General features: G+C 41.8%; 1 protein-coding gene across 1 annotated transcript in view; it reads right to left on the bottom strand.

Moving 5' to 3' along the window:
• Positions 1–3,657: 3,657 nt before the first annotated feature.
• NCBP1 (nuclear cap binding protein subunit 1) overlaps positions 3,658–26,191 on the bottom strand; it is a 31,338-nt gene continuing 8,804 nt past the window's right edge. The window contains exons 11-23 of the mRNA XM_027748096.2: positions 23,198–23,308; positions 21,900–21,964; positions 21,097–21,159; positions 19,381–19,455; positions 18,259–18,362; positions 17,308–17,430; positions 15,967–16,069; positions 14,536–14,629; positions 11,925–12,028; positions 11,483–11,597; positions 7,453–7,596; positions 6,944–7,057; positions 3,658–6,045 (exon numbers count right to left, since the gene is read on the bottom strand). Coding sequence (XP_027603897.1) covers positions 5,932–6,045; positions 6,944–7,057; positions 7,453–7,596; positions 11,483–11,597; positions 11,925–12,028; positions 14,536–14,629; positions 15,967–16,069; positions 17,308–17,430; positions 18,259–18,362; positions 19,381–19,455; positions 21,097–21,159; positions 21,900–21,964; positions 23,198–23,308 — 1,329 coding nt within the window. The 3' untranslated portion in view covers positions 3,658–5,931. The remainder of the gene's footprint in view (positions 6,046–6,943; positions 7,058–7,452; positions 7,597–11,482; positions 11,598–11,924; positions 12,029–14,535; positions 14,630–15,966; positions 16,070–17,307; positions 17,431–18,258; positions 18,363–19,380; positions 19,456–21,096; positions 21,160–21,899; positions 21,965–23,197; positions 23,309–26,191) is intronic.

Raw genomic sequence — 26,191 nt, forward strand, 5'->3', positions numbered from 1 at the left:
AGGAGTGCTGCAGTGATGGTCATAAGCTCTTCAGAAGGGACAGACAGGGAAGGAGAGGGGTGGCGTGGCTCTGTACTTCAGGGAGCGTTTTGACTGCAGAGCTCAAAGACAGTGATGGTAAGGTTGGGTGCCTATGGATAAGGATGAGGGGGAAGGCTAACAAGGCAGACATCCTGGTAGGAGTCAGTTATAGACCACCCAATCAGGATGAAGAAGCAGAAGAAGTATTTTAGAAGGAGCTGGCTGACATTTTGTGGTTGCTAACCTTGGTTTTGTGGGAGACACTTAACTTGTGGGATGTCTGCTGGTGAGGAGGCAGTCTAGGAGGTTCCTGGAGTGTGTGGAAGATATCTTCCTGATGGTAAGCAACTTGTCCTGATTCCTGCCAGGACAGGGTTCATTTTTGCAGTATCCAGGAGGGGCAGGACGAGGACCTAGACACCACCTCAGTCCATACACAGGGGGACAGGGGGTGGGCGGAAGGGGGTCCCTTCCAGGCGGGATAACACCGTGTTCCTCATGGTGAGCACTCGTGGGGGAATCGCTCGTCTCTCTTGCACACTGCACACTCTTACTAATACTGGCGTGTTACTGTTCCTTTCAGTTGCTGTTGCTGGTTCCAGTAAATTGTTCTTATCTCAGCCTATGATCTTTACCTTTTGTGACTCCAGTTCTCCTCTCCATCCCAGTGCAGGGGGAGGGGGAAATGAGTGAACTGTGCATGGTTTGGAGTGTTTCAGTGGAAACACAATTGGGGAACATCATTCCTAAACCACAACATGAGCCTACCAGTGGTGCCCCACTAGACGTGCTGTTTATGAACAGAGAAGGGCTGGTGGCAGATGTGATGGTCAAAGGCCATCTTGGGCACACAGACCATGAAATGATAGTTTTTGATTCTTGGTAAACTAAGGAAGGGAATCAACAAAACCTCTACCTTGGACTTCTGGAGAGTGGACTTTGGCCTATTCTGGACACTGGTTCAAAGAGTCCTTTGGAAAACAGTCCTTAATAACAAAAGGGTCCAGGAAGACTTGATATGCTTTAGGTAGGCTGTCCCTATGTGCTGAAAGATGAGTTGTGGAAGAAGACAGGCCTGGCTGAACAGGGAGCTTATGCTGGAACTCAGGGGAAATAAGAGAGCTTATGACCTTTAGAAGAAGGGGCAGACAACTCAGGAAGAGTACAAGGATGTTGTTGGGCCATGTAAAGAGAAAATTAGGTGAAAGTTCAGTTAGAACTCAATCTGGGCATGACTGTGAAATATAATAAAAAGTGGTTTTATTACAACAAAAGGAGGGTCAAGGAAAATCTCCATCTTTTATTGAATGCAGGGGGGGACATGGTCACCAAGAATGAGGAAAAGGCTGAGGTACTTAATGCCTTCTTTGCCTCAGTCTAAGGAGAAAGACCAGTTATCCTCAGGGCCACCAGCCCCCTGAGCTGATAGACCCAGGTGGGGAACAGAATAGACACCCTGCAATCCAGAAGGAAGTAGTGACCTGCTGTGGCACTTAAGACACTCACAAGTCTCTGGGACAGGACAGGATTTATACCTGAGGGTATTGAGGGAGTTGGCAGAAGAGCTCGTCAGGCCACTTTCCATCATTTGTCATCAGTCCTGCCTAACCGGGGAAGTCCCAGATGACTGGAGGTTGGCCAATGCGATGCCTATCCACAGGAAGGGCTGGAATGAGGATCTGGGGAATTACAGGCCTGTCAGCCTGATCTTGGTGACTACTGGCAAGTTTATGGAACAGATCATCTCGAGTGAACAACCAAGGGATCAGGCCCAGCCAGCACAGATTAGGAAATGCAGGTCCTGACTGACCAACCTGATCTCCTTTTACACCAAGTGACCCACCTGGTGGATGAGGGAAAGGCTGTGGATGTGTCTACCTGGACTTAAGTAAAGCCTTTGACACTGTCTCCCACAGCATTACCCTGGAAAAGCTGGCAGCCCATGGCTTAGACATGTGCACTCTTCTCTGGGTTAAAAACTGGCTGGGAGGCCAGGCCCAGCGAGTGGTGGTGAGTGGTGTCACATCCAATTGGTGTCTGATCACTAGGGGGAGTTCCCCAGGGATCAGTGTTGGGCCCAATCGTGTTCAATGTCCTTACTGATGATCTGGATGAGGAAATCAAGTGCACCCTCAGTGAGTTTGCAGACATCCAGTTGGGTGGGTGTTGATCCAGAGGTTAGGAAGGCTCTGCAGAGGGATCTGGACAGGCTGGATTGATAGGCTGAGGCCAATGGTGTGAGGTTCAATAAGGCCAAGTGACAGGTACTGCCCTTGGGCCACAACAACCCCATGCAGCACTACAGGCTGGGGGCAGAGTGGCTGAAAAGCTGCCCGATGGAAAAGGACCTGGGGGTGCTTGTCAACAGGAAGCTGAACATGAGCCAGCAGTGTGCCCAGGTGGCCAAGAAGGCCAGTGGCATCCTGGCCTATGTCAGAAATTACGCAGCCACCAGAACCAGAGCAGGGATTGTCTCTCTGTCTTCAGCACTGGTGAGGCCACACCTCCAGTGCTGTGTCCAGTTCTGGGCCCCTCAATTCAGGAAGGAGACTGAGGTGCTGGAGAGTGTCCAGAGAAGGGCAACAGAGCTGGGGAAGGGTCTGGAGCACAAGTCCTATGAGGAGCAGTTGAGGGAGCTGGGGTTGTTCAACCTGCAGAAAAGGAGGCTCAAGGAGAGACCTCATCACTCTCTATAACTCCCTGAAAGGAGGTTGTAGCCAGGTGGAGGTCACCCTCATCTCCCAGGCAACTAGAGATAGGTCAGGAGGACATAGCCCCAGGCTGTATTAGGGGATGTTTAGGTTGGACATCAGGAAGGAATTTCTTCACAGGAGTTCTTAAACATTGGAATGGGCTGCCCAGGGAGGTGCTGGAGTCAACTGGAGCTGTTTAAGAAAAGACTGGATGTCAAGCTGACAAGCTGGTCAGAGGTTGGACTTGATAACCTCAGAGGTCTTTTCCAACCTAATTGATTCTGTGATTCTGTTAGAGGAGGAGACAAGGTGTCTGGGAAGGGCAGATGATGGTTCCAGTAATAGGTCTTTACTTCCCCAGTGCTTCGTTTGCAGCTCCCCAGTAACCTGCCTTCCCGCTAAGCACAGAAGGCCTTTGGGGCCTTGCAAAGCCTAGGAAAGTGGCATGAGGGGTTAGCTGGAGGGCAGATCCCAGCAGGGCTTTTGGAGGTAGTCCTCCATGTCACGGTTTCGTTACCCAGTGTTGTCTTGGGTCCCTAAACTCCTCTCCGGGGCAGCTGGGAGGTGTGCACTGGCTACTGAATAACCTGTGGGCACGCTGCAGCAGCCCTCCCCTCAGCAAGCACCACCAGTCCACACCTTCCTGACTTCCTGTAGCAGCACCTCCCCCTGCCAGAGGACAGGAGGTGGCAAGAGGGAGGGAGAATGTCTGCGTGAGCACCCCCTGGCACCTAGCAGCACATATGTTTGCCTCACATGGCTGTGCAGGTGGGGCAGTGTGTCAGACCAGCCACAGCACAAGAAGGTGAAGGCTTGTGTGTTAGTCAGGACACCAGCACAAGTGCTGGGACAAAACTCCTCCAAACCCCACTGCATTTAACACCAGCATAACCCAGCATGACTGCTTTGTTTCAGTGCCCCCCAAAACAGACAGGACAAACACTCTCAGTAGCAACCTGCTTCACCTTCATTTATTTTTGTCTTTAATTGTGCATTTTTTTCCAATCACACCACATTTCTACAGCATCTTTACACTACCCGCCACCACATGCTTCAGGCAGTTCCAAGTCAGGTGTACACCATTAGACCTTAAAGAAGGTGAAGGTGTCCAACAGGCTCAAGAAATGTAATCAAAGCCCGTGGTCAAACCTTGGCATGATTGGAAATTAAATCAATTTCAAAAGACATTCCTATTTGGTTTTATAACATACGATTACACTCAAGCATTTGCAACTGTATCCCCAGCATCAGTATTTGTCAAGGCTCAAAGAAAGTTACAGGTTTGCAAGTTCTAACTGCATTACAGTTTAACAGAAGTCACATTTATAGTCAAAACCCCCACCATTAATTAATATCAGAACTCTGATACTGACCCAAGCCAGTGAAAAAACTATTAAAATCCAATTAAAACTTCTAAAGTATTAAATGTTTCTTAAAAAAAAACAACAACCAACAAAAACTCCTATTTGATTACTCAAGAACATTAACAGAGAAAGATCTGAAGCACAAGTCCGTGCATGACTGACAAAACTCTTGCATAAAGCAAATTTACAACAAATAACAGTATACTCTGAAAGAATGGAGGGATCAGTCAAGTCAGAAAGGGCAAGCAGAAAAAAGCAGAAGTAACAGATCTAAGTCTATGAGGATATATTCGATTGCTACAGGCCACACAAACTTATGTCAACAGTAAAAACAGAAAATTCTGGTTTTTACCCTCCTTGCTGCATCAGGAGGTCATTGGTCAATGCAATGAAGTGCATTTCTAGGCATAATACTTGAAATAATAATTTGTACAGGAACAAAATTACTCAAAGCCTGTAATTTTCTAAGCTAAAACTAAAATAGCACTGAGTACGGAGTTCTTCTGAACGTTCACCTGCAAAATGAAGAGACCATAAACAGGTTGGAAACACTGCACACTGACGGCAGCTCCTTTGCCACTCACCACTGACACAGACCACTCTGGTTTGGCCTTTAAGTACGTAGTGTTACTTGCATAACTCAAAACTAAGGCTACTCTACTTTCAGGTTGTGTTCTCCCAGTCTAAGTCTCCTCTAACATATCACTTAATTCAGCATTAAAATGCTTTCTCAAGACATGGGAGCAATGTGCTGTTGTCACATATTAAAGCGAGGGGGGCAGACGCAGCCACCGCAAAGCAGTTGTTACCAAGCCAGATGAGGTGGGAGCACTCTCTTCACCCACTGTCACTAACCAGAAAGATTTCTGACGTCCCTGCAGGCCTGCAGGTCCAGCCCAGTGCAAATGTGACAGCCAACTAGTTAATGGCTGAAAGGAAAAAAAAAAACAAGCCCAACACTGCATTGTCCTCTTCCCAGCATCTGGGGCTGGAGCTCCCAAAATCCAGGTAAGGCTTGCAGTATGGAAGTCAGAAGTTTGTTTCACTCCAACTCTTGCTTACTGTCTATCAGTGAATACTGCTACCAGGAGCAGTTCATTATTTTTTGACCACACTGAAAAAAGGATTGCATTTTTCAGAAGTGGTCCATGAAGCTTATCTACTGTTTATAGATACTGTAATAAGACACTAGACAATACATTTTAAAAACAAAATTCAATTGAATTACATGTTCTTTTAAACTGTGAGAATCTATCTGGCTTCATAATAAACAAATCCATAAGCTACTTTGAAAATGTGTTTCACGTGCCCAAAGTTAAGACAGTCTTCCTATGCCATACTAGAGAATTTGCTACATGGGTCACTGAGAAGGTGCATTCCCTTTCCTACTGACAAAACACTATGAACTGTTCTTCATTTCTGCAATTCCTTTGACCTTAAGGGGTAGGCAGAGGTTAAAAATTCTGTTGTTTGGGATTGTTTTTTTCCTGTTGTTCTGAGTTTGGAATTTTTTTTTGGGAGCGGTACAGGGTTTGTGTCTGATTTTTATATAGGCAAGAGGGGAGAAACAAAATTACTATCATGAAGCAAAGAGTCATACTAAATTAAAAGACAATAAAAAGAATTCATACATTACTTCACAAATATCCCCTATAGATCATATCTTTTAAGGCTTATGATGCTTACACAGTTCGTTGTTTTTTTTTAGAGTACTCTATTGTTTTATATAGGAGCACATGAAAGCCAGTTTTACTCAAAAAATTCTTCCATCCCCATGTTAAGTTTTGCCATTAAAAAAAAAAATTAAAATTCATTGAAGTCCTGCAGACGAGACTCTGTCCATGAACAATCCCTCAGGCCTGCAGAGCGCAGAACTGCTGAAACACAGCCAGTATATGGTGGTCCAGTTCAGCTGTAAACAGGAGGTTCTCTAGGGTCACCATGTACTGCTGGATTATCTGGTGGTGCTGGCAGATAAAAAAAAAAAAAACAAAAAAACAAAAATAAGACACATACCTTTACTGTTTTCCTTTATATTTATATAAGAATAAGCAGAGAAGTCAAGACATGTAAGAATCACAAGCCGAATATTTTCATCGGAATTGTTTAGCACATCTCATTTCCACAACACAGCATAACCCAGAGACACTACCAACCACAAGAACACAGCCTGGACCGAAATCCTGCCTTGAGCAGCACTGTGCTCCCTCCAATTCCCACATCCTGAGCTGTGTGCAGGGCACAGGTGTTGTGTCACTGCATAGGAGAATCATGGTATTTCCTTTCCTCTGAAGACACATCTACTACCAGGGAAGGGTTTATCCCAACAGAGAATTATACCCCCCCTCCCATTCTTCAACGTATCTTGTGCTCACACAGGTACAGCTTCCTGTATCTAATCACTTTCATCCAGCCACCTGTGCTTGTTAACTGATTTAATACGGAGCCAAGCATTCAGAAATTATTTTTAATAAATGTTTATGCGCCTTATTAAAAGGAATCCTGCAATAGTTTTATCCACTCATTTAAAATACATCTATTTTAGCATTCTCGTCCGTTCACAACTTTGCCCTTACTATAAACACACAGCTAAGCGGAACTCGGTGAAATTTATAGTCACATCTTGAAATATTTTTCCAGTGTGCTTTCGGTCAGGGAATTAGTCAAGGATCAGTCACTCCACCGGACTGTGGCAGAGGTTTGGCCAGAGCCAGCGCTATGACCTGGCCGCACACCAGCCTTCAGAGAAGACGTGCTGCTGCCACCTACTGCTACTCCCATGCAGCGCTCTTCTCCCCACCCACGGAGCTCTCCCATCCAGCACGGCCCTGCCCACAGCCTTCCAAACCGAGAAATGAGACTTACCTGCAGGAAGATCTGCTGCAATCTCTCTATACAGCTCTTGTACCAAGGTGTAAATACATCGATTCCACCAGTCTCGCAGCGCACCAAGTGCTCCGTTAACAACATAATGAAACGCTGCAGGAGAGGGAAAAATACCCAAACTTACTCAGTCTCGTCAATTGAAAGCAGAATCCTAACCTCAGGTAAGAGGATCTGGGGGCCAGACACTTTGAACACTTTGAACAGCAACGTGAGAATAATTATTTTGCTTGGTAAACACTGAATTTAGTAAGGAAATAAAATCTGGTTGTTCAGGAAACAATGCTAGCAGAACTCCTCTGTTCCTAAGCACTGCTCAGAAGCAGTCTTTGCAGAAGGATGATCTGGATTGACTCTAACCCACAGTAAACCAAACAACCCCTTCCCATATTCTTATCCCAAGAAGATGCCCAAGATGCAAGTGATGCTGAAAGCTTATAAATCCAGTAACTTCAAAACCTAAAGTAAGAAGAGACTTTGCCCATCATTACCTGGAATATAACGAGGAAGAGATTCTTCTGCTCGCTCTGGGCTGACTCTACCTTTTCCTGCAAACGCTCTATCTGCTCTTCTAGTGGTCCATCCTCCCGATCAGTGCTTCGGTCATCATCATCGTCGTCATCATCACTGTCTCGCTGTAAGGGACAACAACACAGGATTAGCCACTAATCTGACTACCTGTGGATACTGTCAATGACCTCTACTTCCACAGGTGAAAAAGTCTGCAGAGCAACTGAAGAGCAGCACAGAATTCAGGACAGAAATTTGGAAGGAAAAATGCCAATACTGGAAAGCCCTGGAAAAAATAAAATAAAATCAAGATTTCAAAGAAAGTAGAGCAAGCCTAAAGATTTACCAGAATTCAGGGGTGTTCCTCTAAGATGGTGACAGGCTGACAGCCCAGCTGGGGTGCCTTTGCACCAATGCATGCAGCATGGGCAACAAACAGAAGGAAGCCACTATGCTGCTGGGAAGTTATGACCTACTTGAATTACTGAAACTGAGGGGAGGAAGGAGAGGGTTGCCCTCTGCATCAAGGGTTGGATTGAGTGTGAAGAGCTGTCTTTGAAGAACAGCCATGAGCAAGTTGAAAGCCTGTGGGTAAGAATGAGAGACTGAGGCAACAAAGGGAACCTTTGGATTGGTGTCTACATCAGGCCCCTGATCAAGAAGAGCCTGCTGAAGCCTCCTTGCTGCAGTCACAGGAGGCATCACACTCACAGGCTCCTTTCCCACTGGGGGACTTCAATCACCCCCACTTATGCTGGAAAAGTAGCTGCAGGCAATCCTTGAGATTCCTGGAAAGCATGGAGGATAACTTCCTGACCCAGGTAATACACATCCCTCCCAGAGGGGATGTGTTACTGGACCTGTTGGTCACCAACACAAGTGAGCTAACTGGGGACATCAAGATTGGAGGCAGCCTGGGCTGCAGCAACCGTGTATTGGAGGAGCTCACAGTCCCAGGGGATATGGGTCAGGCAAGGAGCAAAGTTAGGCCCCTGAACTTTAAGAAGGTAGACTTCAGCTCTCCAAGGAGATAGTCAGTGGGATTCCCTGGGACACTCCCTGCCCTCGTAGATGAGGGAGCAGAACAGAGTTGGCAGATCTCCACAGAGAGCAAGAGCTAGCAATTCCCAGGAGTAAGAAATCAGTCAAGGAAGGCAGGAGACCAGCATGGCTGAGTAGGGACCTGCTGATCAAACTAAAAGGAAAGAAGACAATGCACAAACAGTGAAAACAAGGACGGGTAACCTGGGAAGAGTATAGAGACAAAATGTAGTTGTGTAGGGATGGGGTGAGGAAGGCCAAGGCAAAGCTGGAACTGAACCAGGCAGGGGACACAAGGAATAACAGCAAAGGCTTCTACAGGTATGTTTACCAGAAAAGGGAAGGCCAAGGAGGTGTGTCCCCCCAATAAGCAATGCTGGTAAACTGGTAACTATGGATGAGAACACTGACTGAGGTCCTCAACAATATTTTTACAAGTCTTCAATGGCAACACCTCTTCCCACACTTCTCGAGTGGATGTACAGCAGGACGAGGACTGGAGAGGCAAAGTCCCTCCCACTGCATGGAAAGATCAGGTTCATGACCACTGAAGAACTTGAACAGACACAAATCCATGGGACCCAGTGAGATGTCCCATAGAGCCCTTAGAGAGCCCTTAGAGTCCTGAGGGAATTGGCTGATGTAGTTGCCAAGCCACTGCTATATTTGACAAGACATGGCAGTCAGGTGAAGTCCTGGGTGACTGGAAAAGAGGAAACACTCTATCCCTTTAAAAAAGGTAGAAAGGAGGACCCTGGGAACTACTGATCCAACCCAGGCCATTCTGTGAATCCAGGATTTGAGGGAAACACAAGTGAAAGGTAACTAACTTTATCATTAGCAGGTAATGAACAGCTTTTTAAAAAAATATGGCAGAGATTTTTTCAAATTGCATCTACCGCAGCAGGGCAGACAATTCACTGAATGAAGAGTTTTGAAGTCTCAGGGCTCCAAAAAATAGTGCATAAACTCAAATCAATCCACCTGGTTAGCACAGAAGGAAGGCTAAAGACTGTTGCCAGTGTTGTTGAAGTGGGGACTCCCTATATTCATAATCAAAGAGTGTACTCAGACTAGAAAGGCTCAGCATGGACCTACCTGGATAAACTACATGGATATACTAAGAACATGGCATGCTCTCACTGTATCAAAATCAAAACACAACACCATCAGTACCACCCACAGAATACACTAAAGTACCAGCCTTGGAACTTCAGGTAACTAAGTCTTAAACAAGACAAAAAGGCATATAGGAGGAAAGGCAGAATCTGATGCATTATTGTAAATTCAAGCACAGATAATGCCTCAGTCTCATATGATTGTTTCTATGCAAAAACATCCATAAATTAACAGCTCAAAACTTCAAACATTTGTAAAAGAAGCACATGTAACTTGTGACAACTATAGGGCCGTGTGTTAACTCAACTACTGCATAGGAAATGCAGCTCACAATCAGAAGACAGGTATAGCTCCAAATTAGCGCAGAAAATGAAAATTACTTACCATAGCAAGTGACAATTTAATTTTATTCTCTCTATGGGAACTTGCCTTTCCCCCATCTACAGAGGTTTACTGAACTCAAAACACTAAAGGTCCAATAGAACCCAAGAGAGAGGACCATAAGCCTTGGACTCATTCCACAGTAAGGCAATCCACCTCATGCTGGAGATATCAAAACTTGACAGCTTACTTCCTCTAAAAGGAATGGTCATGCAGCAGAGCAACAGCCTGCAGAACTACTCACTGTTGCATACAAATGTTTCTTCCTGGCATAATACTCAATTAAAGCACTAAGTAATATAGAGCTGCAGCAAGAGACGAGTACAGAAATTAAAACACTGGTATATTTAGAGTTGCCAAAGAAGCTCTTTGCCTCATAGTAAGACCAGTGACTACAGTTAGGTCTTCACTAATCATGGGCATTTATTAACTGCTCATCAATGTAGGCTGAGGATGCAAGCAACTAGGACAGTTGTTGCTGTTAGCGGAGGAAACAAGATGAAGGAGCTGGGATGAACTGACCCTGGCAAACTGTGAGTTATTAGCAATCTCTGAACAGAAGCTTCTGGACAAATGACTGACTTGTGCAGGTCTGTTCAAAAAACATCAGCCAGCTTCTGTCACGTTTTGACATTAACCTCACTCAAAATTTTGGAGCTAGCTAAGGGTTTTATTCAGGTAATCACACCCGCAGACCTCAAAGAAACACAGAAATTCTCTCTTGCTTTCTGCAAGTCAGTATATTTATGAACTGACTTAATTCTGTCATGACTAAGTTCTGCATTCAGCCATGCTTCCTTGGGACCCATCTCTTCCAGCTGCCATAGAAGACACTCACTCGCCCCACTTTATTGTCCCTCTTGGGACAACAGAACACAACAGCAGCTGCTTCCTCATCAGTTTGCTCTATATAGTAATGCAAGATCATGCAACTGTATTCAGAAAAACAAGTTGGAAAAAGGAAGTGACATGCCAGTGTCAGAATCCAGCAGCATCCACCAGAAGAACAGTAACAGCCAATTCTCAGTCGCAAATAGCTGTTTCTGTGCACTTCTGCATGGAAGCCACAAGAGCACTCTTTAAACAGAACTTACCACAAATAATTTTGTAACTGTTCTCATTGTTATCTAATAAGGTAATTGGAATGCAGATTAGAAGGCAAGCGGACAACATGCTCATATTGGAAAAGAAACTTGTGCGAGAGAACTTGAACAGAGCAAATACATATGAACTCCCTTAAAAGATTTTACTAAATTCTTATGTTACAGCTACTGTTAGAAAGGTGGACTGAGAATATGCACCTGATTTTTGATATCTCAGTGCTAGAGATGAACACACGTCTGTAGAGAGCCTTCCCGAAGAACCACATTTATTTGGTCCTCCCCAGAACCAACTGTGTGTCTGCCTGTCTGCATGCAGGTTTGCACATCTGAGTTTAAAATTATTAAGATTTACAAACAAATTACTCACTCTTTTGTGCTGCCTGGCCAATCTTGCCTTAGTCTCCTCCAGTTCTTTGTGAATCTTCAGGACATGCTTATTCATCTTACGAATTGTGGAATGTAAGATCTCCCAGATATAAAACCTAGGAAAGACACAAAGCTCGAAACACTATACTACACACCACCCCAAGACGGTAAACTAAACATAGCTTCTTACAGAAAACTGTAACTGGGAGAACTTAAACTTAGTATCACTTAAGACATCTACCAGAGTGAACAAACACTCGGCATATAGAAAAGCATACTTGTAGTGCAAAAAAGCTTAACAGTTAAAGTATGTATTTTGTAGAAAGAGCAAAAGCTTAATTGCACCTTCTTCTGCTACTGAGTTTTCATAGATTAAACAATGTACTGGTGACCTCAAATAGCAAGTTAGAGATAAATAACAACCCCAAACAAATTCTTGTTACCTGGTAAAATCATGTGCAAGCTCTGAAGAAAAGATCCAGTTTGCTACTGCAGCACAGTCAACAATTTGTGTCCGAATCATCTTGTCCACAAGCACAGCAATCATCTATATTTTGTGAAAGATGATACACACACAGTCTGTGAAAATATTCCAGCCTCAGACAAAACTAGAGATGCTTTGATGCAACTCTACATCAGTGGTATTAGTGGGTAATTTCAAATACTTTAGGAAGCTGGGTAGTCTAGCCTAAAAGATTTCAAATGAGGGGACCCATATCAATTACATAAAGCATTGTTACCTTGTTAACAACATTACCTACTTTTGAAAGTGAGCACTCTTTGTTAACATACCTACTCCCATACAAAAGCAAAAAATACAAGAATCAGAGTTGGAACTGAGGACTTAGAGACACAAGTCTTTGCATTTGGCATCAAAGTACTCAAACCCGAGCATATATACCTATCAGATCACCATAATGAAGGAGCTACTGTTAGCTACTGTTAGCCCACTACCCCTGAACAGTGACGGCCTTCAAACGTGACACTAGAGCTTTCCTCTGAGGAGCCTATTAATTTCAGGGTGGAGCCAGTACCGTGTATCAATGGAAGGGCTTACTTGGTACGGGCACTGCCATGATTCTGGGGGAGTTGCAAGCAATGCAACAAGCAACTGCAGAGGAGAGTTACTGACTACAGAAGTTGCAAGCTGTTCAGAAAAAAGGGCTCATCTTAATTACTCATGTGTTTGAATGCCACAGTATCTAAGAACTGCAGCCTGCACTGTATTTATCTTTACAACCACCCGTTGTCAAATAAGGAAGTGTAACAAAGTTCCTTTTAAGGAAGGAAAATTAAAATAACTGAATGAATCATATGGAGGACTCAGCACTCAACTTTCAAGTCCCAGGATAGCATCCTATGTTCTATTTGTCTTTCTGCATTGCCAGGAAGAATTTCTGATTACTTAGCCTGATCTTCCAAAAAACACACATCTAGGATTTTGAGAAAACATTTAATGTCAAAGCTTCTCTTCATGAAGTTACCACCACAACCTTGCTTATAAATCCAGGGACTACTGACTCCTGTTGTTAAATCACTACCTGCAGCACAGATCAGTCATCAGTGCTACATGCCTTGCGAGTACTGGTGGTTGTCTGAACCAATTCAAAGGACGTTCCCATAGACACGGGAGTGGGGTGAGCAGCCTAAAAACAGACTCTGCCTGCTGTCAAGGCACCATTCCTTCTGTGTGACAACCTCCTTCCTGAGGTTGTGGACTCAGGAATGAAAAAAAAAGGCAAGTGCTAGATCAGAAGCAAAACACTGGAGTGCGAGAGAAGAAAATTTAACTTCCACGGTCAAGTAGAACAGCAGACCTTCCTTACTTTTATACTTGACATTTTTTAAAGTGATCTTGTTTTATTCGTAAAAGTCTAACATGACTATTTAGTCTGGGTTTGAAACCTCCATCTCAGTTTGGTTATGCTGCAATACAAAGGAACGAAGAGGAAGTGGATACAGATATTAGACTGCAGTAATGAAATTTCTTCTGATCCAGTTAAATGGCAGTAAAAAGTAGGTCAGACTGTAAATGTCACATTTTCAAGGTCACTAAACTGGGTAGTAACTTAAATATATGAAAAAAAAATCCTCCTTTTTTGATGTTTTTAAGAGAGGTAACAGCTTGCATAGGTATCTTCTAGGTGCTAGGTTTTTTCCACTAGGGAATGGACCACACATCTAGTAGCAGATGCAAGGATTATCCCCGGTTCTCAGTGGCCTGGCTTCTTAAAGTCTGGCCTGTGCAGCTGCGAGGTACAGTCCACTTTCCAGCACTGAAGTGGAACACAAACACACCAGTAACGAAGACATGAAATAATTAATGCAGGCAAATTCAGCCTGAGTTCCCTATTTATTTCTATTTATAGAAAAATGACAGCTGAGGGAAAAAGCAACTGCTGTGAAGAAACAGAACAGTTTATACAACTGAGGCATTTTTTTACAGGTCTTTTAGGGTGTTATTTCCACTGGCTCAAGAATGAACATAATCACAGCACTGTCAGACTGATCTGTTCTGAAACAGCCACTACTGCAGCTCTACTCACCCTGCCCACACACAACAGGGACTCCAGCATGAGCTTAGTGTAATAAGTGGATGGCTTTCACTAGCACTTGATGAAAAAAAAAAAAAACGACACAGCTCTAAAAAACTCTAGGTTTCCACATCTCTAGGAATGCAGCCTGCTTTTGATATGAGACCTACATCTTATTTCAATTTACATATCTACGCTGTTTTCCAATTTTGAACAAAAACATGATTTTGGCAGAAGTTATTCTCTTGTACAACAAACAGCATAGTATGAATCTGAGCCATAATGAGGCCTTTGCCCTCTCACAGTGAACTATTGAGGAAGAAGCAGCATCACTGATGGGATGTATTTTATGTTCAGCCTTCATTTTAGGCACTAGTAACAACATTAAATACAACCTGAAATTTCCTTAAAACGACAATACACAAGTTAGAGGATATAAAGCAAATTGTACTTTTTTTTATTTACATACAACCTCTCTGAGTTGAGACTCACAAAGATACTTGACATTCCAGCCTCTTACCTGTGGATGATTCTTCCAAACCTCATATACAACTCTCAGCACATGGAGTTTCCCCTCATCACTTTCAGCAAGTGTTTTGAAGACTTCATGAAACCTTTTAATAGACATAAGTAGTCTATTAGTGGAGAGGTTGGGATCAGGTCAGAAGAGCAGCAGATATAAGGCAAGTGGTTTAGATTGGCCAAAATAAAATTTTGTGACTATCTGCTGCATTTCTTGGACAACTGTTCCCAGGAAAACATAACCATCCTTAGTCAAACAGACTACAAAGACATGGCACCCCCTAAAAGTAACTTACATCTTAGTGGTGAATCTTCTTCCTGAAGCTGAGCTATGTTTCTCATGCTCTTAAAAGCAAGAGGCACTTTTCATGCTTCATGTGCTTATCTATACACAGCTGAAGCAAAATTTGCTGCCTTTTGAGCCCTTCCTCTTGACTTGTGTTTCCATAACTTTAGACACTTATCCTAAGTGCCTCTTTTTGAAGGAAATGCAGCTAAAAGCCTCTATTTTAGCAGTTAAGCTGACTGCTAGAGAGCACTCACAGCCCGGCTTATTGTAATGAAACTGTAAAGAGTAAGAGGCTCTTTTTTGATCTCATGGCTGCCACTGATGCGTGTGCAGCAGTGAAAATACCATGGGTCTAAGTATTCGTGTCACCCTGCCTCCTGCTCTCCTGACTGCAGGTTACTACCTGCAGCTTCCTATCGACATTGCCTCTGCAGAGCTCCCAGGCACATGTTTTTGTAACAGCTTTATACATATTTAGGGACAGAAAGAAAAATACCTCATTAAGATGCATGAGACTACCTTTCAGGCAACAAAAGACTTGAAAGCAACTCCGAAACAAAAAGGATTAAAAATGTTATTTTATCTTATTTTGCTAAAAATGGTGCAGTAAATTCTTTACAAGTTCCAGCATATCTTTAAGGGATGAACTCTAAAGTATTTTAGGGTGGATTTTACTTTGCTTTGGTAGACAGAAGTTTACAGCAGACTGTCTTGAAGTTTCATGTTTTCTTTTTCTTTGTTTTTTATACATAAGTAACTGTCCTCAAATCATATTCACAGTCCAAGATATTGTGATGCAGCCACCCAGTCATTCAAATGTAAGAAGAATCCCTTGTTCATCACCGTAGTCAGCAAATAAGTAATTCTAAAATGAAGTAATTTTCCCAACCTGTCTCATTTGTTTGACTTACATCACACGGCTGTAATGTATACATTTCTGCTAATTCCATTCATATATATATAATCTAGGATTTACACTACCATTACTTCAGTAAGCAGTGTCATTAGTTCTCCTAATCATATTGCATTGTGGAGCACCTAAAACACTGCTAACGCTTGCAGTCCATTTCTTTTATCATGCATGTCACTGTCAGAATTAAACTGTTCCGTAAGTCCCAAAATAATGCACATCACACTTACTTTGCCAGGGCACTGAAGGAGTGGCTGAAAGACTTGGCAGCTAGATGGAGCAGCGTCTGAACAAAGACTTCTATTTTCAGAGGGTTGAAGGAAAATCCTTCACCTGCAAGTTATTTAAAGTTGAAACTAATAAGTACTTCGAGTAGAGCAGCGTGTAAGCTACAAAAAACCCCTGTACAGATAACTTCTGGTTTTAGCTCATTTCACAAAAGAGTTCCAACAACAGGGTTTTGGAGGGCTGAGCAGGGAGCTAGTAAAGAGTCTTCCAAAATGTGCAGGTTTTCAGGCTCCCATTTCACCATGGAGAAATGGGAGCCCACGCAGAAAGAATTCCAGGTCAGTGAAGAAGCTATCAGAGACACAGCCACCCTACCAACATACAGCAGTACTGATGGACTGCAGCAGAGAAAGTCAGCACAGGAAACTGCAGTTGTCCACCAAGATGAAGGCCTGGAAGGCCATAAAGAAGGGGGCATGGACAAGGAGAGAGGAAAGTAAGGACATCTAACATACAGAGGCTGACCATTCGGGATATGGAAAGGTCCAGCAAGCATGTATAGCAAATGTGGGTACTAGGATGAATGGTGTCAAGTTCTCTCCTGTACCTCTAGCTACCTTGCAGCTGAAGACAGGTAGAAGGGAGAGCACTAATTATTGGGTAATGCCCAAAGCAAATCAGGAAACATGACAGTGGATCCCAGGGCAAAAAAACTCCACCAGATGGTTGCTGCTCTCTGCCCGCATGACAGAACACTTGCAAATATTAAAGAAACAATGAAGTAGTCCCCATTGTTTAGATCACTTCTAATTCTCTCACACTCCCCATTCCATAAAATATGCAGCCTTTGGGAATCAGTGCTGCCCGTGGCTGCAAAGCTAAGGAGAATGTGAGTGGAGTCTCATTGTGAGTTTTTATCTATGAAGATGACAGTGGCAGGCTGGCTGTCTTATCTGCTGTGAGACTGCACTGAGGGGAGGGATGCTCTCAGGGCAGAAGTACTGAACTTTAGGGGTGAGGATGACAGCATGAACTGCCCTCTGCTGCTGAAGGCAAAGGGAATGTTAAATTCTTTCATTCTGTCAATACTCGCAAGAAAACACACCCGAAGCACCAGGTTACTTGTTCGGTTAGAAAAAACGGGCCTGACTCACCATGTAAGATGTTTACAAAAAAAACTAACAATGGTGTATTATCTCTATTCACTGACAAATTGAAACCAACTACTAGAAGGAAAAGCATACAGTTCTATTAACCACCACACTCACAGCTCCAAAGTGTGGCAGATCAATCTGCCACAGGATAAATTACAGCCTGCCAGAGCCTAACAGAATATATCTTACCATCATCGTCATCCTGGTTTGGATTAGGCACATCTTTTAAAATGCTGAAGATTTCATCATTGCTTGCCTTATTTTTAATGGCAATTGTCAAACAGAGTGCCACAGTATATCCAGGAAGGGACCCTGAACAAAAACAAAGAGGTCAAAAATATGTCAAGGCAAGTAAGTGAGCATTTTTAACATCAGTTTGCCTCTCAGAGAAACCAGTGTACTTCCCAGCTACACCTAAAACTAGCTGTTTCCAATACCACTGTCCACAGCAATATTCTATAAAATCGCTCAACAATTTTCTGGTCTTCACATTAAATTCAAAACTTTGTGTAGAACCTTCAGAGCTGAGGTCAGGTAACCACTTTCCTGACTAAAGCTCTACTTCAGTTTCCACCACTTTTCTAGAAATGCAATACTTCCTTGTTTTTCCTCACTGTACCTGTGATGATGACACTTTTATGTTTAGGTTTGTATTTACACCGAGTAATAAAAGGAATGATAAAGCATCTCTCAATCTTTATGCTGTTTGCTCCCTCTGTATGCTTCATTAAATCAAATTTACTGGTAAAATACTCTACTGCTTCATGAAGTTAAAAAAATAAACTCTCATTATCACTTCAAATGCTGCCTTTGGCATAGTATAGTGGCCAAACAGGGAAAATGGATGAATTGTCCAATTTTAGACTTCTGGTAAATAATACTGCATAATAACACAACCACCTCAGCAATAGTAACTTCACGTGTCTGAAGTTTCTTTTCTTCATAAGTAGCAGAGAGGGTTTCATTACAGTGATCAAGGCTTAATATGTATCAATTGCCCATGTGAAGCACATTCACCCAGATGAAAATCATGCACATTTATTTCAGCTCATTATGAATACAACTGACATTACAGTCAATCTAGTGTGCTCCCTTGCTCTGAAACACTTCAACTTGACCAGTAGTAACTTCAATACTTACTATTACTTTCATCTCCATATTTGTAAATGCACACTGGATTAGCAGGACTGAGGACAGAAAAACTTGCAGGAACGATGTCTATTATTCGCTGATGGTAGGAGAGCCTGCAAACAACAAGTTTCATAGCATTAGAATTAAAATGAGAATAATAATATGGCTAATTTTAATGTGACTGCTGTATAATCACTTTCCTGTACTTAACTTCCATAGAACAAGAATCAGGATGTTTACACAACAGAATGATAGTTTCTGCTTGATAGTACGAGCTAAGTCAACCAAACTTACTAGTAGATGCCTTCCATTTGAACTCCATGATGCTTGAGTTTCATCCTCACACAATTAATTTGCCTTGTGAAAAGGCTGCCTGGTAAGAAGTTTTATGCAAAAGCCTATAATGCACTGCAGAAAACTAGCAAGATGTTGGAACTCAAAGCAGAAAAAATATTAAACTGGATGTCTTCATTTTACTTTCCAGCTTCATTTCACTCCCACAAAGGCTTAATTTGCTACCAGAGTTTTTAGTGAAATGGAAGAGCACCACATAAAAATTGCATTCATTTTGCAGCACACTACTTTCACGTTTCCTATAGAGAATTCACCCCAAACCAGACTGTTTTCATGTAGGATGCCCTCCTATCTCAACAACTTTAAGTCCAGACGCTGATTACCTAGTCTTGTTGTTGGGTTTGGAGATTTTGTTTGTTTGTTTGTTTAAGGGAAATGAACATCAGAGAACACCTAGAAGAACCAAGACTAGATTCTCAGTTTTTGGTATATTTAATGGTCAGTTCCCTCTCTTTCTGTGAATGCTGAGTACTTTCCAAGAATATAGCCTAAATTCTTATTTCTTTCCATGCCTATGGTGAAGCATGTCTTTTTGTAACTACAGGTGTGCATAAACAGCTCACTACCATCTATCTGCATTACCCGTTCCTCCCTCTCTCTAGTGTCCTACAGCAGGTAAACCAAGACAAAAAAAATCACACAAAAACCAGATTCAGCTCTTAACCAAAAATGAATTGTAAGAACAGATGCCTTAAGACCAAAGTCAAGTTAAAAGGACTCTTACAGTATCCAGATGAAACTTTGCCTTGAATGCAACCATCAAAAGACCTTACTTACCGCATGCACTTTTCCAAAACCTCTCTCACAAATTTGGGTTTGGGTTTTTCAAGGTCCTGAGTAAGACAATCCGACCTATCAAAGAACAGAATGCAAAGGCTTTCAGCAAAAGAATTTATGCTTTAGTCTCTTTTTGGCTTGGTCTAATAGGTACAAAACAATCACAGTCTAAAGACAATTGGAGCATTTGACATTTGAGAGTGCAGGCAATTTTAAGCCATTGAAGTAAGTTAATCACTACTTCCTTATTGGCAATTAGCACTCTTGGAATCTCATCTCTCTGTGATACATTTTCAAGTAACTTCCCTTCTCCTACCAGATTAAAAACAATTTGTGGCTATGGTTAGCTGGCCTTTCCTTTCCTTAAGAAAGCAACCTTGTGTGATTTCATGGTCTCTTCCTCCCTCATTGGAATTTTTGAACTTCTGGCTGATTTCAAACGCATTCAGATAAAGAAAAGCCCCAAATACAGTCATGTGCAAGATCTGTGAAAGACAGATCTTTGAAGACTGCTGCCTGGTCAGTTAACATGGATGTAATAACAGGACAGCCATCAAACACTTAACTCCACATAAGGACAATACAAGAAAGGTAAGAAAAGCCACAAAACAGTATCAGAAGAAGGGCTGCACCCCTCTCCACATGGATTCTTGGGCAGATCACCTATAGAAAGCATGCACACTAGCAGGCTGTGGAAGCTACTGCAGGGAGGACTTAACCTCAAGTTGATCTCCCTTGTTACATGGGTGCCTGGAACGGAAAGCTTAGGGAACCTGGGGTTAGACACTGACTGAGTCCAGGGAGCTCCTGCTAGAGATGCAAGTTCAAAACATGGCATGGTAAAAATGGATGGCAGGGCAAGCTCTGATGGAACTTCAGGCCCTAGGATTTGGCAGGTGGGAAACAGACTACAAGGTCTCAAGGACAAAGGTTATATATAATGAAAGGTTTGGGGCAGGACACGGAGAAAAACTGCAGAACGAACACAGGACACAGAGTCAGCACAAACATTAAAAAGGGAATCAGGGAGTCATTTTGAAAAATTTGCTAACAACTGACTGAAAGTGCAGGATACATTAAAGAAATCACATTTCTGCTTCCCTCTTTAAGGAATACTTATACTGGCTTGAGATTTGTCACATGTTCACTAGGGACTAAAGAGATTATCAAGATAATCTACTGCTGAGTGCTGGCGAACAGATTAAGAACAATCTCTGAAGAGCTAGAGGAAAACAATTAACAGGGCCACTATGCCCTTATTCTTCCTGGATAAGTTTGAAATTTTAAGGGTTTTGCAATATCAGGTTTCAATCAAAAGGAGAAAAACTTACTAGTCATTTCACTCCCAAAAGGCTTAATTTGCTACCAGAGCTTTTAGTGAAATGGAAGAGCACCACGGAAAAATTGCATTTATTTTGCAGCACAATACTTTCACAGTTCCTATATGGAATTCACCCAATGGAAGATGCTGAATAACATACACTTCCAGAACATTTTGTTCTCTCTCTCTCCTATATCCCCCTTATCAGCTTTTAGTATAACTAATGGTCGGATCTCTCCATTTCTGTGAATGCTGAATACTTTCCAGAGATATAGCCCACACTCTAATTCTTTCCATGCCCATGGTGAAGCATGTCTTTTTGTAACTGCAGGTGTGCACAGACAGCTCACTACCCTCTGCAATATCAGGTTTGAAATAAAAGGAGAGAAACTTACCAATCTTCCCAGCTCCAACGGAACTGAAAGTTGCTCAAGTGGTGAGAAAACCAGTTAATAAATCTTTATTAAAAGAAAAAGAAAGGTCCATTACATGTCAGAAGTGCAAGAAAACTTTCACTTGAGCTTTTCTTATAAATGCATTCAACTTCTGAAAGGTAAGCCTAAACTCTTTAAGCTGTTACAGCATTAAACAGGCATTTATGTTGACAGATACAAAAGACTGAGTTTCGAAATTCAGAAAGAAGCTTTTATGGGAAAATAGTCAGCTTGTCACGTTCTGTCATTTCATATAAAGAGATGACGTATTAAACTAACAATTAAAATGTAAACTTACTGTGAATATGCAACTTTCACAATTTTCATTAGTCAATAACTGCCTTCCTACACAATGGAGACATCACTGAGAAGGCAAAATCGCCACCATTCTCCTCCTTTGGGTGGCACATACCCCACTAACTCCACTTCCAAAGTGCCCCCCAGACCACTATGGAGCAGGTACCGTACCAGGTAACAGAGCAGTATATAACTGTGGACAGCTCTGGACACAGAAAAGCTGCCACCCATCTGCACTGTCCTGTGTTGACAGACAGACCCCCAGGGGAGTGTTCCTGGCAAGAGGAAGCAAGCTGCCAATCCTCCACGTTTTCTTTAGACTGTTCTAAGTTAGAGCCCACAAAACATCTTGAATAGCATCGAGCGGTTCTAACAAGGGTTTCTGACTACTCTTTCCACAGCCTCTTCATTTTTCCTCTACACTGGACATTGAGGAATGTTTTCCATTATCTCCAAAACATACTTACCTGTCCACACACGTTGTATTCATTGTATCCAAGCGCATGTAGAGCATTTCCGTGGCTTGTGCAAGCTTAAAGTTTCTTATTAAGGTTTACAGAAAAGCACTAGATAAGTCAGATGTTATTCCTTTAAGGTTTTTAATAGAATGTCATCAACCTTTCGCACTGAAATCTCCCTAAGTCTACTCCAAAATCAGGTAAATCCAAAGTGGAAAAAAAGAAGAATATTATGAGTTCCACCCTTTAATCCCAGCCTATTTTTCTTCCATCATTGCAACAAGACTGTTGGCTTCCTCCACAGAAAGACAGAATTCACATCATGCAACAAGCAAAATTGCACTGACATGAACAGACAGCAACATCCTTATGGAGTACTTCTGTAATCTCACCCACAGTTTGGCTTCACAGGCTCCTGCTTACATACACTCAATCTTTAATCATCATTGAAGGCTTGAGAAAGTATGTCTACACGGGCTCTACCCCACAAGGCCTTTATCCTTCTTACAGTGTCCCTATTAACATAAAAAACTTCATGCACGGACATATACCCAATTCTAGGAAGAGACTTGGTTACTCTTTGAGATTATGTGATTTTTCAAACAGTGGGTGGTATCATGAAGTAGAATGAAAATTTTGGCATGAAATTACCAGTGGATAGACATCTTTTGACTGTCCTCCATTCTTAGTCTATAGCTTTATCTAAACCAATGACCTAAGGTGATATAATGGGATGGTCAGAGTCAGTTGGAAGCCATGTCTCTTTTCTCAGCATTTAGCCACCTTTCTGAGCTCACAGATGATTATTGACCTTTTGAATGCTCCACTGTGAGCACTAAGTGGGAACTCAGGCAAGTTCTTTTAAATCACCTGCTACACTTTTTGCTAAAAAAGGACAAGGAGCACTCACACAGCTGTTAGAACAAAATATCAAGTCTGTCACTTTCTTTCCTTCTCAGGCTTTAATGTGTCTGTGACCATGCCACAAGCTGTCCAAACCTAAAGAGGCTGCAGTGACAAACAGAAGTATTGTATTTTACCCCCTTACCAAGACAGCATTTCTTGGGAAGGTTAGAGGAAGTACAAGAACAGTGCAGAGAATGCTGAAGAGTCTTGCCCACTTGGCAAATCTAGATCTCTGCTAAGTGGGCTGTGTTTTTCTCTCATGCTCATGTTACAGGCAAAGTTTTATGCAGCTGCTGCAAAATACTAATACAGCCAGTATTTACTGATATCCCATCAGCTACAGAACAAACAAAATAAAGGCTGCATTTCATAAATGCTCTTCAGCAGCACAGAAAGGATACAACTTGTGGTAAAGAGCCAGGCTGAAGTTTGCACAGTTCAATCAGGAGCGTTGTGTACATGACTTCAATGTGTGGTGGAGATGGAAGTTGAAACAATTCTGCAAATATTACCTGTAGGAGGGGAAATCACAGAATCAAAGCACAGTCAAACATGGCCTGCACAACTCTCAGCTTCACAATAGTGGCCATCAATCTTAAACAACTATCTATCCCAAAAGACCCATATTGTTCTGTCAAATGCATGTTCCAGGAAAATAGAACCATACAAAAGGTAGTGGTAACCCTACACTGTACTAATAAAGTCCACTCTAACTGCCCTTACCATTTCATACTAATACAACACCAGCATTATACATCTATTATGCCTAACAGATATAGCACATAACTGTAGAAATGGAAATAGTTATAATGTGACCTATTGCAGTGATACCACACGATCTGAGAAACACACAAATAAACTGATCCTGTTCAACAGTAAATATCAATATCAAATATATGAAAGGAAGCCTAAGCATTTAATATGAAAGACTATTTGCATTAAAATTACATCTCTATCTTTTCCATCATGTCCTCTCCTCTCCTATGCAAAACCTTATATAAATAAAGCCACAACTTTCAACTGCAAATTACAATCAGCATTTCATACAACAAAAATATATGCTCAATACTTCTTGGTGGAAGGTCCTTCCAAGACAACTGAAAATAATCCTGCCATCAGTATCTGTGCTTTTATTTTAAAGTTTGCCTCTAATAACAGCATGTCAACCCCTTGAGGACTACAATAAAATCATCTCTGCACAACATCCACCTCTGGGTTTCTGTTTTCTTTGCATTCCATTCTCAACTACATTTAAATAACATCAAAGGAATTGGGAATCTTCGATTCATTATAGTTGATCAGTTTCCTCTTTAAATAAAGCTTAAAGAAGTAAGCTTCAGAAAAATCTTGCTTAAGAAATCAACCTCCATTTATAGACTACAAAAACAGCACATGAAAGCACATTGACTAGAACTTGTTTATTCTAAGGAAGGACTTGAAAGCAGAAAGAGACTGTAAGATGCTGGAGAACCCTTCTGTGTCAGCATAATTTGGACATACTGTTAAGACAGATCTGACAAAAACGTAGGGACAACTTTGTTAGGTTAGAAAATGGCTCCACTTCTCAAGATAGGAAATAATAACTGGATGATCAGTTGCTTTCTGTTTGGGATACTGCATAAAGCTGTATTTCTGATACTCATCACATGTTCATTACCAAGTATTCAGTTCAAGTATTTCAAACTGTCATACCATACTTTGTGAAGAGTTCAAGGCCACAAGAATGATCAGGACACTGACGCCCTGAACGTCTCAACTGGGTACCAAAAGCTGCGGGAGCACAGCAACACACAGCAATCCAACAAGCCAATGAGGCTGTCCAGACATCCTCTATTAACAGCTACCAGAAACACCCATAGGTGTGTCTGGAAGAAGCTACTGATGGAAAGGTGTCACATCTCAGTGTTTCACACGGGTTCCAGGCGGCATGGAACACCCTGTGCTCAGAGGGGCCCACGGGGGCCTTGGGACACTTGGGAAGGTACTTACAACTAGTTCCAGGTTAAATTTACTTCTGCCTAACTGTTACGTTCTGAACTTCAAACAACATTTTCCTTTATTTGTTAGACCACATTATTTCTACAGTTCTGTGACCTGCTGACAAAGTCAGTAAAATTTCACAGATTAAACTATTGTTGAAAGCAACATAAAACCAACGTGACTGTTGGTGAGAGATTGTCAGACAGACCTTACAAGGAAGTAGTAGCAAGCAGAATGAACAGAAGTATGAAAAAAAACTATGCTAAGCCTTACAAACACTGAATCTTCATTAAAAGTAAGCAGTCAGACAAATAATAAAGTGAATATCCTAAAGTAACTCAAAATTGCAAGAAAAAAAGGAAATTATTACTGTTAGTCAAAGAATCTGTACGTTAATTTTGCACTTCTTTTCAGGAATTCCACCACTTTTTACAGCACTTCAAGATACTGAAGGTAAAATCACTGAATATAGTTCAGTGTTAAGGCAGAAAATTACTTCTCATTTTAATATTCCTCTGTTCTGAATTCAAAGTGCAAGAAGAATAAGATGATCAAATCTCATGTAACTTTACAGCAATCCAAATATCTGGCATTTTGGTGCAAAAGGAATTCTCAATCCCACTTTTATGAAGAAAAATCTTCTACATAACATTACTTGTCAAAATTAGCTCTGAAATTCCTACTTGCAGTTATTTCTTCACAAAACCTTTATAAGTTGCTATAGCTGAAATCTGTTAATCCCTTTCAAGTTTTGATGAAAATCAATGAAGTTTTACACAGTTCTACAACTTGAAAACAAACTTTCCAGAGAAGGCAGCAAAACAAAAACCTATGCTGCTCTTCTGGTACACGTTACAGTTGCCTAAAATTCTCTAATATGGAGAACGCCCCAGAGGAAACACATTGCTATTTCACTGAAAGTTCTTCTGAGGGCTAGTTGAACAAAATAATTTAGAAGATCCAAACATAAAATGATACAGAATGGCAGGAGTCTAAATGGAGATCAAGTCAGCAGCCCCCTACATAAGGCAGTCACCTAGAGCAAGTTGCTTAGGGCTGTGTCTTGTTATGTTTTGAACTTCTCCAAGGGTACAGACTCCACAAGTTCTCTGGGCAAACTCTCCAAGTGCTCAATTACCTCTGAATTAAAAATTGATTTTTCTTATGTTTAAATGGAGGTTTTTTGTATTTCAATTTGTGCACATTTTCTCTTGTATTTTCACTCAAATTTGTTTTAAACTGAAAGTGACTCAAATGCAGCATCATATGTATAATTTTAAGTTTGAGAAATGCCACAACCCAGATTACTAGTGCATTAAGAAATTTTGGTATTTGATCAAAGCCCCAACGTTAAAATGACAACGAAAGCTCAAGACAACCCGCTCATTTACAAAATGTTGCTTCAATTCAACAAG

The sequence above is a fragment of the Pipra filicauda genome, unplaced genomic scaffold (assembly GCF_003945595.2).
Source record: "Pipra filicauda isolate LSUMZ 115617 unplaced genomic scaffold, ASM394559v2 scaffold11_size5308982_pilon, whole genome shotgun sequence".
Taxonomy (NCBI): domain Eukaryota; kingdom Metazoa; phylum Chordata; class Aves; order Passeriformes; family Pipridae; genus Pipra; species Pipra filicauda.